Source organism: Salmo salar, chromosome 23, assembly GCF_965601325.2.
Source record: "Salmo salar chromosome 23, fSalSal1, whole genome shotgun sequence".
Classification (NCBI taxonomy): domain Eukaryota; kingdom Metazoa; phylum Chordata; class Actinopteri; order Salmoniformes; family Salmonidae; genus Salmo; species Salmo salar.
In genome coordinates this window covers 25126068-25142145 of record NC_138313.1, presented here as the reverse complement: position 1 = coordinate 25142145, position 16078 = coordinate 25126068, and the positions used below count along the sequence as shown (strand labels likewise).

Here is a 16078-nt window from a genome sequence, read left to right as displayed (position 1 = left end):
GGCAGAGAAGATTTGTGTTTCCCATGACCTGCAAACTATAAGGGGTGTACAGTCAAATCTGAGAGTGATGAATTCTGGTTAAAATACAGTGGGAATCTTCTTTAAATTTCTTGATGAATCAGGTAAGTAATATAGCAACACATATTTAATCATCATTAGTAGTCATAGTAATGGTATAGAGGTAACAAGGTAATAAAATAGTAGTCTTAGTAATAAACATATCTGAGTTTGTCTAGTTGCATGTTAAATAACTATGTATTTCTAATATTTGTCTTTCAACAAAAGCGTGAATATGGGGCCCAAATGGACATTTGTCATTCTTCTGATTGTCTACCCCAGCAAAGTGGCAGAAGCTCAGGGAGAAGGTAATCAAATATTTTCAGTAGTTTATCCTTATATAGTTAATTTGTAATGTTACACTATCATCAAGTTTGTGACAAATAGCTTTTCTTTCAGTTTTCCCACAGGGAGTGAAGGCTGATGTTGTTATCCTGATGGATGAATCTGGTAGCATAGGATATATAGAGTTTATGATGATGAAGGAGTTTCTGGATACCCTGGTGCACTCTTTGTTTGTGGGCACCGACCATATCAGAATCAGTCTGATGAAGTTTAGTTCATCCCCAGAAGTTGTGTTCAGGCTCAATGATCATATGAATAGAAGTGAAATCCTGAAGGGTATTTACTCTGTTGTACAAACGGGAGGTGCTACATATACTGGAATGGCCCTGTGGCATATGATGGCTCTGTTTCAGATGGTTAGAGGCAGCAGGGCAAGTGAGGGTGTTCCCCAAATTGGAATTGTCATCACAGATGGAAAATCCAATGATCAAGTTGAAGTGTCAGCACATCTTCTAAGGAAACATGGCGTTTCTCTCATGGGTATTGGTATTCAAGGCGCTTCAAAGGAAGAGTTGTTAATGATCACTGGCAATCCAGAGAATGTGTTCCTTATTGATACATTTGGAGACATGAAGAGCAGTGTCCCGTATGTTGCCCAGAGGCTCTGTGACCTGGCAGAGGAGAGGGTGTCCTGCAACCTGACAGGTACTTACACCAGCCTGGAGTGTGAATGAGTAGGAGTTATATTCAGGTTTCCTTCCCCTGAAATGTTTGTTGAATTAGTTTCCATTTCCATCCGTAGTGTATTCTAAACATATACGTTTTGCTATATTACAACATAATGCCATACGTTATGTTTTAAACAATTAGGTAGACTTGTAATTCATGTTTGTTCTGCCAGTCTGTTCCCAGGGAGCATCCATCGATATCATGATTATTCTGGATGACAGATCCCAGAGCATCATGCCTCAGGGGTTTGAGCTTATCAAAGACTTCCTCCGATCACTGCTGCACTGCTTCTACCTGGGGCAGGACCAGGTTCGAGTGGGCCTGGTTCTATATAGTCAACACAGTGACACGGCGGCGTTCAACCTCAGCACTCCCCTAAACAACAGGGAGATCCTAAAGCACATCTGGAATCTGAGACAGTCAAACAGTTCGACCACAGAGACTGACCCACACCTGGAGATGATGAGTGACCTTCTCAGGGAGGAGAGGGAGGGTGTCAGAGGAGAATCGGTGACTAAGGTTGGGTTGGTCATTATGGGCAGTGAGCTCCATGAGAATGTGAGAGCGTCACTGGAAGAGCTAAAGAATCATGGTGTGTCTCTGTATGCTATCGGGGGCGCCAATGCTTCCCTGATGGGTCTGAACAAGATCACTGGCCGTCGCGAAAATGTGTTCTTTGTCCAGAAATTCTCAGGCCTGCAGGAGATCTCTGAACGTATCAGCCAGGAGATCTGTAGCTCAGCAGAGGACAGGGGACAACAGGTCGTCCACGTGCCACCACCAGGTAACCTGCCCTCGTTATCTTGTCTTTGTCCACAGCACCCCAAGTCGTTATTACAATTACTTCCAATGAAGAACTGAGTGTCATCATCATGTCTCCCATAAACCCATGTTGATTTTGATTCAATCACCCTCCTGGTTTTAAGTGATTTAGCCCAATCTCTGCCAACATACAGTATGTAGTTGTTCTTCTCACAGGTCCAAAGAACAGTAACGTGACAGACAGCCAGGTCACTCTCTACAGGGGCCAGTCTCTCTCTGCTCTCTGTCCCTATGACCAGAGGTACAAGGAGGATGTGAAATACTGGTGCAGGATGAAGGGAGAGTTAGACTGCGCTACCATAGTGCGTACTGACTTTCCTTTGCGACGAGGGGATGTGTCCATCACAGATGACCCCAGCCAGCATGTCTTCACTGTGACCATGCAGAACCTACAGACTCAGGACACAGGGGAGTATGTGTGTGCAGTGGACAATGGAAGAAACCCCCTCTACATGGCATCTCTGTCACTGACTGTCACTGCAGGTGATATAATATTTATCATAGTCCTGCTTTGTCATGGTTGGATTTTAGCTACGCTTTCAAAAACAAAATGTCATTAACATCTCTGCAGGGTAAATTCCATTTCAATTGCAGTCAATTCAGGAAGTACACTGAAATTCCAATTCCAATTCTTTTCAAGGCTGCTCCCGAGTGGCGCAGCGGTCTAAGGCATCAGTGCAAGAGGCATCACTACAGTACATGGTTCGAATCCGGCCGTGATTGTGAGTCCCACTGGGCGGTGCACATTTGGCCCATCATCATCCGGGTTTGGCCGGGGTAGGCCATCATTGTAAACAACAATTTGTTCTTAACTGACTTGCCTAGTTAAATAAAAGTTCAATTAAAATTAAAATTAAAAATACAAAATTCTATGAGGAAAATTGGAATTGGAATTTGCAAGTAGCCTGCCTGAACAGCAACAACATCCTCATTAACGGTTACAGAAACATTTTACTTGCTATGACTGTGATATGTTGTTTATCTACCTTAATGGAATGCACTAACTGTAAATAGTAAGGGCTCGAGCCGACATACAGTATGCAGCGTTTAATCTGAAGGTAGTCTCCGATAAAGCGGGAACATTGCCTTTAAATTTTAATCACGCTGTAAAGCTGAACTTCCGCGATGCGGATTGAATAGAGCCCTAAGACACTCTGGATAAGAGTGTCTGCTAAATTACCAAAATGTAAATGTATTTGTGAAAATGAACATACCAAAATTAACTGCATTAGTGGGTAGTCATTATTGTCTTTGTTTCAGGGCATAGAATAATACTCAGCATCCTTTGCAATTGTTAATTTTTACATTACTACATTTATATGTAGTTCATTTTAGCAGATGCTCTCAGATGATCACATCATAGTTCCAACAGATTTCTGATACCAATGTAGGGTGAAAGGGGGCCACAGAAGTATTTGTTACAAAATACATTGGAGTCTAGTTCAGCCCAGTGTATTATAAATGACAAAATACTCTGAAGTAATTGAAATATATGTAACAGATATACTGCCCACCTCTGAATATACATTTAATCCACCCCAACCCTGGATCTCTGTGTGATGCGCGAGACTGAGCTTGCTTTGTCTGTATTGTTTCTGTGTTTCTATATTCCAGGCTTCCCAGATGTGTCAGTGAGGAGCAACATGGTGTCTGGTAAGGAGGGGAACAGCACCACAGCTGAGTGTCTCTACAGTGACATCATGGATGACAGTGAGAAGATGTGGTGTAGGAACGGGACACCTGCAGGGAACTGGAGCTCCTGCTTGACTGCAGAGGGAGAACGGGCGTCTCAGGACCGCATGGATTTGATCATCAATACATGGAGTCGCACCTTCACTGTGACGATGAGACATCTGGAGATGAACGATACCGACTGGTACTGGTGCATAGCAGGAGACAAGCAGATCCCGGTGTACATCTCAGTCCTCAATGCAACTAACGCATGTAAGCTGATAGACAGTCACAGATTCACTATCACTCACATTTAAGGCTTTGTAGCCCCCTTCAGAATACAAATAACGCAGACGAAAAACCATTGTATCTTGTACATCTTTCATTTTCAAGAGAGATTTATTGAAACAAGAGAATAATAATAATTATAATAACAATAATAATAATACTTGTTTATATATCATTTACAAGTGCTCTGTATGTGATGCTTGCTACACAAATCAATGACTCAAATGTCCTTTCCCTCACAGCAATATCTCCTCCAACCATGAACCTGATTACTTTCCCTTTGGTCTTGACTCTGAGAGCAACGGAGGATGATAACTCAAGGTGGAGGTGAAACTATAGCTTTTTTTCATTAGTGTAGATATACTGTAACAGAGAGGCTAATTTAGATTTATTTATTTTTTTTTCTAGTTGGATCTGGGAGAGATATCTGGATATTCTGCTGAAAGGTGCTGTTGGCCTGCTATTTTTGGCATGCACCATCCTAGCAGCTCTGGTGATGAGAGACTACCAAAGTAAGTGCTATGTATTTTTATCACTTAAATCGTTGAGTCCAAACATCTTAAACAAAATGACCATGTATGATTAGATTATACTTATTGACTTATTTAAGTGAAATTTAACACACTATTTATGTCAGACAAAAACAGGAAAGAACTCTAAGGAACAGGAAACAGGTAAATCAACGTCTCTGCATTTGTGTTTATTCTTCATTTAATGAACAAAATTAACGGAACATGACAATGTGTGTCATTTTGATCATTCGAATCCCCCTCACCTAGGGATGCAGTCTGTCTTAGGATCCATTCGATCATCTCAGTCTCCAGTATGTCAGGTTTTTGAAAGACATCGTCAAATGTTTATAGCTCTTTCAGTTCTGTTATAAAGATACAAACCTTACCTAAAGATGAATGCTATTGTACAATAATGTGTAGTCACATTTCTCTTTCTTGAACTTTTAATTCAGTTATTGATTTGTTTTGTAACGTTAGCTAATTACACATGACATCTATTTGTGTCTGCTCTTATGATGACAATTCTTTTTGAATGGTTCTTCATGATTTTGCAGCCACAACAGAATAATCTATTGAAATTGTTTAATGTTTCATGCATTTTTTTCTCTGTTCTCTAGCTAATTGTGTTATTGCTACAATCCATTTACTGTACATGTGATTATTTTGGTTGATATTAAAGCAAACTTACAGTAATTTTTATGATCCAAATTTATTTTTAGGCTCTTTTAATTGATATTATTGATCTTGATTTATCACCAGCTCAGTCATCTCTCCTTCCACAGGTCTGATATCTGACGGGAGATAAGAGAGAGACAAGTCAAGGGATGGGGTAGCTTTATAACAGTGATGAAATGGTCAGGTTAACAAATGAAACAGTATGTTCCCAAGAAAACACACAAAAAATGTATTTATTTATTTTGGAGCCGAAAGAGAAATGATAAAGTTGAAGGAGGAGAGCACTTACTATTCCTGGAATATCTATAGATGTTAACTGCAGCCATAACAACAATAACCAACAACACCATGGCCAACACAATGAGAATAAGAGCATGCCAGGGCAGGTTGCTAAAATAGAAAAAAACATAAAATCATGATCAAAGAATGGTAACAAAAAGAAAAGTTGTAATTTGAGGAAGCAGCACAAGTTAGAAGCCGTAACTTGACTCACATGTAAATCAATTTTCATACAGAGGGTGACATCTTGTGGCAAAGCATAGAAGTAATGCAGCAAAAATAGTGAACTTTGAATAGAATTCTTTGAGTATCAATCAAAACATACCTGATTTTCTTGTAAGTAGCTGTAGATTCAGTAGAAGGACAGCATGTAGGTTGTACTGTTGTTAGTGAAGAAGTCAGTGTGGAAGAATGGATTGTGATGTATGGAACTGAGACAGATGGATAGGGAGTTGCAGAGCCATATGAGGATGTTGTCAGAGCAGAGTCTACTGTGGCGGAAGGGTTTGTCTTTGAGGTAGAGGTAGCTGTGGAGTCTGCAAATGTCGAGAATGCGGAGTGTAACATGGGCAGCGTTGGAGTAGTCACTGCTTCTGTGGAAGGAAACATGGGTAGGAAGAAATTAAACCAAAAAATTGTTTCAGAAATGAAACAAAAAAAGAATCTTATTTTGCTTCAGAAATAATACTGCAAATATCAACTTCAGTGTTGGTGTTTTCGGTATAACAATGTTCTCACAAGCATAAGGTGGTGCAAACAAACTACAGCGTAACAGTGCTTCACTCTACCAGCATCAACTGACCTGCAGTGTTCCTGTGTGCTGTGGATCTCTGAGTGACGTTGATATGAACTGCAGCCTGTAGGTCTCCAACAGAGCACCAATACCAGCCTGCATCTTTCTTCTCTAGTTGTTTCATTGTCACATTGAACACTCCCCTCTTGCCATCACTGATCACAACAGATGCATTCTGGCTAGTATCTGTCTGTGTCTGACAGGAATGCCGGTCCCCACTCCTGCACCACTTCTTCTCTTTGCCTCTGAGTGTGTCACTGTAGAGACACTGTACACTGACACTGCCCCCCTCCTCACCAGATACCAGCTCATCAACCACTGACAGATCAGGAGAGCCTGATGGAAAAGATATACATTATTATTACTGCTGTAATATGCTACATTTCCCCAGACTTTTTACAGAAATGATGCAATGCAAAAAGTAGTGTAAGGTCAAAAATGTACATTCAAGTGGAGCTTACCTTGGGTGACTGTGAGGTCCACGGATACTTTGACATCTGGCTTGCCTATCCCACCCACTTTCAGAGCACACCAGTACCTGTTGGTGTCAGTCTCCTGTAGGTTCTTCATGGTCACAGTGAAGACCAGCTCCTCTGGGATGTCTGTGATTGACATGCCTCCTCTGTTCCGCCTTGGGTCGGTGCTTGCCATCACAGTACATAAGGGCCAGGTTCTGCCCTTACACCAGTATTTGGCATGGTCTCTGAACATGCGGTGGTAGTGGCAGGGGATTGTGATGGCTCCGCCACTCTTTGCAGTACTTTTTGTCACCGTCCACAGGCTGTTGCAACCTGTGTTGAATGAATAGATAGCAGACTGATCAGTGACATCCATTTCAAATATATTTGTGAAAGCTGTATTAGAATAAGCTGGATAATGGTTTATTCTGTCTATTGAAAAGCTAAAATATCAAATATTTGTTTGTATCTCTAAAAACGTGATTTATGAGTATAATACAATTTTTACTCAAAAGAAAAGGGGGGATATAGGGTGGACAGTGAGGTATTAAGACACCACAGGCCAACATTGCACAACAATTTCCTTTTTCTTCACAGTATGCTAATACTGCTTCCTCTAATACAAGAGAACAGTATTGAATGTAGCACATATTTCTAAAACATAGATTATTTTTCACTATGTGTAGGTCTATATTTTGTTGTTTAGGGAATGCAATATTTAGAAATTACCAAGGCAATTCTTAAAGGGATTTTGATGTAATTACCACCCAAGACTTAAAAACCCTTTAGAATCTGATTAACTATCAAAAGTTAGAGACCCCCAACACATCCATCAACATACAGTTTAATACAAATTCATTGTAAATGAGAGGCTCACCTGATGGTCCATGGACAAAGACAAGGATGAGAAGATAAAGAGAAACCATGTGTACTTATTTGTTCTAATTGTGTCAATACCAATGTTAGTCTACTCTCTCCTTAGTCAAATAGACGTGTACAGCATGTCAAAGTAATATGTAGATGGGTGAGCTGGTGCAATCCGCATCAGTGTGTCTGCTCACAGTGTCTCCTAGCAAATCAATCTTAACATATCAGTGGGTTTGATTGCATTTGCAAGGACATTGACTCTCACTTCCTAATGAGTGCGTCAGACACACAATGAAACTTCCTATGAGTAACAGGTCCGTGCATTATGGTAACCCATTACTGTGCAACACTGTACTGGAATGTCTACACGTGTTCATAAGTGTTGCAACTTACAATTGCCACAGTTTGTTTGGTCAGAATGAGGTTAGAAGATTATCAAGTTAGTCAATGGACAACCACCAATGGAAGTCTGTCTAAGTCACATCACAAGGAAAAATCATTTTATTTTAGTGTATTGGGAACTGAATTAGATGATTTCACTTAATGATGATCCACTTCATACCACTCTAATATAACTCATGTTGTGTTCTTGTAATTCATTATAATTCATATTAAGTTGTTTATTCACCTACTACTCACATTCATCATCATATCTGTACTTCTACAGATGGAGGTTCATTACAACTTTACTCTAATGTTGATTTTCTAAGTTTCATTCCTGATTGAACCTTTTCCCACAGTTAGAGCAGACTAGTGTTTTGGTACCACTGTGAATGAGATGGGTTTTCACGTGAGCCGCTCTGAAGAAACTCTTGTCACACTGACAGCATTGATACGTATTCTTCCTTGTGTGGCTCTGCTGGTGGCTGTTAAAATCTCCCCTTTGACATTTTCTCTGCTTCTGTTCTGGAGGTGTCTCCCTGTTGCAACTTATATGAAAGCAGATTGATTTTGATAGACTTTATCTGCGACTGCTCCTCTCTTTTATTCACCTTGAAATCCCCATTATAGATGGTGATGAGGATGGGATGCTAAGGTTTTCACCAGTGCTCGGTGAACAATGCTTCAGAATTAGCTTTCTGGAGGTGAGTCAAACGTGTTCTCCTCTTTTGTGGAGCATTCTGTGCATGGTTTCTCTCACTGAGAGGTTGACTTCCCTTGGTACAGTGCCTTCAGAAAGTATTCATACCCCTTGACTTATTCCACATTTTGTTGCGTTATACAGCCTGAATTCAAAATGGATTCATTTTTTTTCTCACGCATCTACGCACAATACCCCATAACGACAATGTGAAAACATGTTTTTGGAAAAATGTTATCGTGTGAATAACCATTTACATACGTATTCACAGCCCTGAGTCAATACTTTCTAGAAGCACCTTTAGCAGCAATTACAGCTGTGAGTTTTTCTGGGTAAGAAAGACTAAGAGCAATCCACTGGATTGTGCAACATTTGCCCATTATTGTTTTCAAAGCTCTGCCAAGCTCTGCCAAGCTCTGTCAAATTGGTTGTTGATCATTTCTTGACAACCATTTTCAGGTCTTGCCATAGATTTTCAAGTAGATTAAGTCAAAACTGTAACTCAGGGCCTCCCGAGTGGTGCAGTGGTCTAAGGCATTGCATCACAGTGCTAGCTGTGCCACTAGAGATTCTGGGTTCGAGTCCAGCCTCTGTCGCAGCCGGACACGACCAGGAGACCCATGGGGCAGCGCACAATTGGCCCAGCATCGTCCGGGTTAGGGGAGGGTTTGGCTGGCAGAGATGTCTTTGTCCCATCGTGCATTAGGTACTCTTGCGGTGGGCTGGGCTGACACGGTTGCCAGGTGTACGGTGTTTCCTCTGGTCACAACTTGCAGACTTGTTTACGCTGCTGTGCGTTTTGTTGCCGATCTTACTTTGCTACCTGACGGTTTTTTACTTTTTCATTACCGTATATTTTTACTTTTTCCCTCACTCAACTTTTTTCATTCAACTTTTTCACCCCGGAGGTTTTATCTGGACATGGTTCGTCAGGACTTCAAACAGCCGAAGCTAAGTAACATTAACATGATGCCTTCTAATTGCAGTCGTTGTACCTATAATATACAGGAGAACGATCGCCTTACGGCAAGGATAGCTGTGCTGCAAGCCCAGCTTCAGACGCGATCGTTAGGCAAGGGTAATTTCAGTGTAGGAAAGGATGAAACAGCGTCTGTGCCACCAGTAAGTACAGATAGTAACGTTAGTATAAACCCCCTCGCACGGTCCCCGCAGCCGGACAACTTTCTCATGGCTTCTGGAGGGAAACGCTGTAGGAATGCTCAACCGGTGTCGCTTATTCAGCCGACAGAAACTTTCAACCGGTTCTCCCCATTAAGCGAGTCGGAGTCGGACGCCGAGACTTCTCTGGTCTCTACTCCTCCCGTTGTGGGGTCTGAGACGCCGACGGCTCCCACCATTAGCTCTGACAAATTGAAAACCCTAGTCATTGGCGACTCCATTACCCGCAGTATTAGACTTAAAAGTAATCATCCAGCGATCATACACTGTTTACCAGGGGGCAGGGCTACCGACGTTAAGGCTAATCTAAAGACGGTGCTGGCTAAAGCTAAAACTGGCGAGTGTAGAGAGTATAGAGATATTGTTATCCACGTCGGCACCAACGATGTTAGGATGAAACAGTCAGAGGTCACCAAGCGCAACATAGCTTCAGCGTGTAAATCAGCTAGAAAGATGTGTCGCCATTGATTAATTGTCTCTGACCCCCTCCCAGTTAGGGGGAGTGATGAGCTCTACAGCAGAGTCTCACAACTGAATCGCTGTTTGAAATCTGTTTTCTGCCCCTCCCAAAAGATAGAATTTGTAGATAATTGGCCCTCTTTCTGGGACTCACCCACAAACAGGAACAAGCCTGGCCTGTTGAGGAGTGACGGACTCCATCCTAGCTGGAGGGGTGCTCTCATCTTATCTACGAACATAGACAGGGCTCTAACTCCTCTAGCTCCACAATGAAATAGGGTGCAGGCCAGGCAGCAGGCTGTTAGCCAGCCTGCCAGCTTAGTGGAGTCTGCCACTAGCACAGTCAGCGTAGTCAGCTCAGCTTTCCCCATTGAGACCGTGTCTGTGCCTCGATCTAGGTTGGGCAAAATTAAAAATGGCGGTGTTCGCTTTAGCAATCTCACTAGTATAAAGACCTCCTCCATTCCTGCCATTATTGAAAGAGATTGTGATACCTCACATCTCAAAATTGGGTTACTTAATGTTAGATCCCTCACTTCCAAGGCAGTTATAGTCAATGAACTAATCACTGATAATAATCTTGATGTGATTGGCCTGACTGAAACATGGCTTAAGCCTGATGAATTTACTGTGTTAAATGAGGCCTCACCCCCTGGTTACACTAGTGACCATACCCCCCGTGCATCCGGCAAAGGCGGAGGTGTTGCTAACATTTACGATAGCAAATTTCAATTTACAAAAAAAAAAACAATGACGTTTTCGTCTTTTGAGCTTCTAGTCAAGAAATCTATGCAGCCTACTCACTCACTTTTTATAGCTACTGTTTACAGGCCTCCTGGGCCATATGCAGTGTTCCTCACTGAGTTCCCTGAATTCTTATCGGATCTTGTAGTCATAGCAGATAATATTCAAATTTTTGGTGACTTTAACATTCACATGGAAAAGTCCACAGACCCACTCCAAAAGGCTTTCGGAGCCATCATCGACTCAGTGGGTTTTGTCCAACATGTCTCTGGACCTACTCACTGCCACAGTCATACTCTGGACCTATGTTTTGTCCCATGGAATAAATGTTGTGGATCTAAATGTTTTTCCTCATAATCCTGGACTATCGGACCACCATCTTATTACGTTTGCAATTGCAACAAATAATCTGCTCAGACCCCAACCAAGGAGCATTAAAAGTCGTGCTATAAATTCTCAGACAACCCAAAGATTCCTTGATGCCCTTCCAGACTGCCTCTGCCTACCCAAGGACGTCAGAGGACAAAAATCAGTTAACCACCTAACCGAGGAACTCAATTTAACCTTGCGCAATACCCTAGATACAGTTGCACCCCTAAAAACTAAAAACATATGTCATAAGAAACTAGGTCCCTGGTATACAGAAAATACACGAGCTCTGAAGCAAGCTTCCAGAAAATTGGAACGGAAATGGCGCCACACCAAACTGGAAGTCTTCCGACTAGCTTGGAAAGACAGTACCGTGCAGTATCGAAGAGCCCTTACTGCTGCTCGATCATCCTATTTTTCCAACTTAATTGAGGAAAATAAGAACAATCCGAAATTTCTTTTTGATACTGTCGCAAAGCTAACTAAAAAGCAGCCTTCGCAAATGGAGGATGGCTTTCACTTCAGCAGTAATAAATTTATGAACTTCTTTGAGGAAAAGATCATGATCATTAGAAAGCAAATTACAGACTCCTCTTTAAATCTGGGTATTCCTCCAAAGCTCCATTGTCCTGAGTCTACACAACTCTGCCAGGACCTAGGATCAAGGGAGATACTAAAGTGTTTTAGTACTATATCTCTTGACGCAATGATGAAAATAATCATGGCCTCCAAACCCTCAAGCTGCATACTGGACCCTATTCCAACTAAACTACTGAAAGAGCTGCTTCCTGTGCTTGGCCCTCCTATGTTGAACATAATAAACGGCTCTCTATCCACCGGATGTGTACCAAGCTCACTAAAAGTGGCAGTAATAAAGCCTCTCTTGAAAAAGCCGAATCTTGATCCAGAAATTATAAAAAACTATCGGCCTATATCGAATCTTCCATTCCTCTCAAATTTTTTTGAAAAAGCTGTTGCACAGCAACTCACTGCCTTCCTGAAGACAAACAATGTATACGAAACGCTTCAGTCTGGTTTTAGACCCCATCATAGCACTGAGACTGCACTTGTGAAGGTGGTAAATGACCTTTTAATGACGTCAGACCGAGGCTCTGCATCTGTCCTCGTGCTCCTAGATCTTAGTGCCGCTTTTGATACCATCGATCACCACATTCTTTTGGAGAGATTGGAAACCCAAATTGGTCTACATGGACAAGTTCTGGCCTGGTTTAGATCTTATCTGTCGGAAAGATATCAGTTTGTCTCTGTGAATGGTTTGTCTTCTGACAAATCAATTGTAAATTTCGGTGTTCCTCAAGGTTCCGTTTTAGGACCACTATTGTTTTCACTATATATTTTACCTCTTGGGGATGTCATTCGAAAACATAATGTTAAATTTCACTGCTATGCGGACGACACACAGCTGTACATTTCAATGAAACATGGTGAAGCCCCAAAATTGCCCTCGCTAGAAGCCTGTGTTTCAGACATAAAGAAGTGGATGGCTGCAAACTTTCTACTTTTAAACTCGGACAAAACAGAGATGCTTGTTCTAGGTCCCAAGAAACAAAGAGATCTTCTGTTGAATCTGACAATTAATCTGGATGGTTGTACAGTCGTCTCAAATAAAACTGTGAAGGACCTCGGCGTTACTCTGGACCCTGATCTCTCTTTTGAAGAACATATCAAGACTGTTTCAAGGACAGCTTTTTTCCATCTACGTAACATTGCAAAAATCTGAAATTTTCTGTCCAAAAATGACGCAGAAAAATTAATCCATGCTTTTGTTACTTCTAGGCTGGACTACTGCAATGCTCTACTTTCCGGCTACCCGGATAAAGCACTAAATAAACTTCAGTTAGTGCTAAATACGGCTGCTAGAATCCTGACTAGAACCCAAAAATTTGATCATATTACTCCAGTGCTAGCCTCCCTACACTGGCTTCCTGTTAAGGCAAGGGCTGATTTCAAGGTTTTACTGCTAACCTACAAAGCATTACATGGGCTTGCTCCTACCTATCTTTCCGATTTGGTCCTGCCGTACATACCTACACGTACGCTACGGTCACAAGACGCAGGCCTCCTAATTGTCCCTAGAATTTCTAAGCAAACGGCTGGAGGTAGGGCTTTCTCCTATAGAGCTCCATTTTTATGGAATGGTCTGCCTACCAATGTGAGAGACGCAGACTCAGTCTCAACCTTTAAGTCTTTACTGAAGACTTATCTCTTCAGTAGGTCCTATGATTAAGTATAGTCTGGCCCAGGAGTGTGAAGGTGAACGGAAAGGCTGGAGCAACGAACCGCCCTTGCTGTCTCTGCCTTGCCGGTTCCCCTCTTTCCACTGGGATTCTCTGCCTCTAACCCTTCTACAGGGGCTGAGTCACTGGCCTACTGGTGTTCTTCCATGCCGTCCATGGGAGGGGTGCGTCACTTGAGTGGGTTGAGTCACTGACGTGGTCTTCCTGTCTGGGTTGGCGCCCCCCCCTTGGGTTGTGCCATGGCGGAGATCGTTGTGGGCTATACTCGGCCTTGTCTTAGGACGGTAAGTTGGTGGTTGGAGACATCCCTCTAGTGGTGTGGGGGCTGTGCTTTGGCAAAGTGGGTGGGGTTATATCCTGCCTGTTTGGCCCTGTCCGGGGGTATCATCGGATGGGGCCACAGTGTCTTCTGATCCCTCCTGTCTCAGCCTCCAGTATTTATGCTGCAGTAGTTTATGTGTCGGGGGGCTAGGGTCAGTCTGTTACATCTGGAGTATTTCTCTTGTCTTATCCGGTGTCCTGTGTGTATTTAAATATGCTCTCTCTAATTCTTTCTTTCTCTCTTTCTGTCTTTCTCTCGGAGGACCTGAGCCCTAGGACCATGCCTCAGGACTACCTGGTATGATGACTCCTTGCTGTCCCCAGTCCACCTGGCCGTGCTGCTGCTCCAGTTTCAACTGTTCTGCCTGCGGCTATGGAACCCTGACCTGTTCACCGGACGTGCTTGTTGCACCCTCGACAACTACTATGATTATTATTATTTGACCATGCTGGTCATTTATGAACATTTTAACATTTTAACATCTTGACTATGTTCTGTTATAATATCCACCCTGCACAGCCAGAAGAGGACTGGCCACCCCTCATAGCCTGGTTCCTCTCTAGGTTTCTTCCTAGGTTTTTGGCCTTTCTAGGGAGTTTTTCCTAGGGAGTTTTTCCTAGCCACCGTGCTTCTTTCACATGCTTTGCTTGCTGTTTGGGGTTTTAGGCTGGGTTTCTGTACAGCACTTTGAGAATATCAGCTGATGTACGAAGGGCTATATAAAAATAAATTTGATTTGATTTGATTTGACACATTGGTGCGGCTGGCTTCCAGGTTAAGTGGGCATTGTTTCAAGACGCAGTGTGGCTTGGTTGGGTTGTGTTTCGGAGGACGCATGGCTTTTGACCTTCGCCACTACCAAGTCCGTACGGGAGTTGCAGCGATGAGACAAGACTGTAACTACCAATTGGATACCACGAAATTGGGGAGAAAAAGGGCAAAAATATATATAAATGTAAACTGTAACTCTGCCACTCAAGTATATTCACTGTCTTCTTGGTAAGTAACTCCAGTGTAAATGTGTCCTTGTTTTAGGTTATTGTCCTGCTGAAAGATGAATTAATCTCCCAGTATCTGGTGGAGAGCAGACTACACCAGGTTGTCCTCTAGAATTTTACTTGTGCTTAGCTATAACAATTACAAGCATATCCATAACATGATGCAGCCACCACTATGCTTGAAAGTATGGAGAGTGGTACTCAGTAATGTGTTGTATTGGATTTGCCCCAAACATAACACTTTGTATTCAGGACAAAAAGTTTATTGCTTTGACACATTTTTTGTATTATTACTTTAGTTATTTTGGAATATTTGTATTATGTACAGGCTTCCTTCTTTTCCCTTTGTCAATTAGGTAAGTATTGTGGAGTAACAACAATGTTGTCCCGTTCTGTGAGCTTGTGTGGCCTAACATCTCGCGGCTGAGCCGTTGTTGCTCCTAGACGTTTCCACTTCACAATAACATCCCTTAAAGTTGACCGGGGCAGCTCTACCTGGGCAGAAATTTGACGAACTGACTTGTTGGAAAGTTGGCATCCTAAGACAGCCATTCTGCTGCCAATGTTTGACTATGGAGATTGCATGGCTGTGTGTTCGATTTTATACACTTGTCAGCAACGGGTGTGGCTGAAATAGCCAAATCCACTAATTTGAAGGGGTGTCCACATACACTACATTTACATTTACATTTTAGTCATTTAGCAGACACTCTTATCCAGAGCGACTTACAGTAGTGAGTGCATACATTTCATTTCATGCATTTTTTATTATTATTTTTTTTTGTACACTATATATACAAAGGTATGTAGATTCCGGTATAAAGAGCCTTGTTGTATCATCAAGTAATAATATTGGTCTTTAATATTGGTCTTGTTGTAGTTGACTTGGTAAAAAATGTATACCAGTATACCATCAGACACCAATGGCCTTTCTGTACCGTGGCAGATAGAGTCTGAACAAAGTCAGGAATTCTGTAAGTACAAGGTCAGCAGAGTGGAAAACCAAATCAGCTGTGTGTGGTTTGTGCGGTGGAGCTGCAAAACTACATCTTTAAAACTCGAGTGACATCCGCCTTGGCGGTGTTGACCTGGTGGAAAAGTAACCAATCGGTTTACTGACCACACAATTGTTAGAGCTCTCCGGGACCAGCGATTAGCAACCCCCGGCAGATCTCCTTTGTGATACTGCTATACCAAAAAAATGGTGTTACTGTGTGTATTTTGTGTAACAG

At 42.3% G+C, this 16078-nt stretch overlaps 2 protein-coding genes across 5 annotated transcripts; one reads left to right on the top strand and one right to left on the bottom strand.

Moving 5' to 3' along the window:
• LOC106584297 (collagen alpha-6(VI) chain) lies at positions 1–5057 on the top strand. Of its 4 annotated transcripts, XM_014169375.3 has the most exons (10): positions 1–122; positions 286–365; positions 457–1047; positions 1244–1855; positions 2050–2376; positions 3508–3837; positions 4095–4173; positions 4261–4364; positions 4490–4526; positions 4632–5057. In XM_014169375.3, exons 2-9 carry the CDS (start codon positions 293–295, stop codon positions 4510–4512), a joined length of 2139 nt encoding a protein of 712 aa, XP_014024850.1. In that variant the 5' UTR covers positions 1–122; positions 286–292; the 3' UTR covers positions 4513–4526; positions 4632–5057. The 4 variants fall into 4 exon arrangements, 3 of the variants coding, with proteins under 3 accessions (XP_014024850.1, XP_014024849.1, XP_014024848.1); XR_006761544.2 differs by having other exon boundaries at positions 4261–4526; XM_014169374.3 differs by having other exon boundaries at positions 4490–5057.
• On the bottom strand, positions 4538–7677 carry LOC106584298 (polymeric immunoglobulin receptor). Its single transcript, XM_014169377.3, has 6 exons — positions 7447–7677; positions 6573–6902; positions 6121–6447; positions 5644–5911; positions 5329–5429; positions 4538–5155 (listed from the first exon to the last, which is right to left on the bottom strand). The coding sequence occupies exons 1-6, from the start codon at positions 7493–7495 to the stop codon at positions 5100–5102; spliced, it is 1131 nt and encodes a 376-aa protein (XP_014024852.3). The 5' UTR covers positions 7496–7677; the 3' UTR covers positions 4538–5099.
• Positions 7678–16078: the final 8401 nt, after the last annotated feature.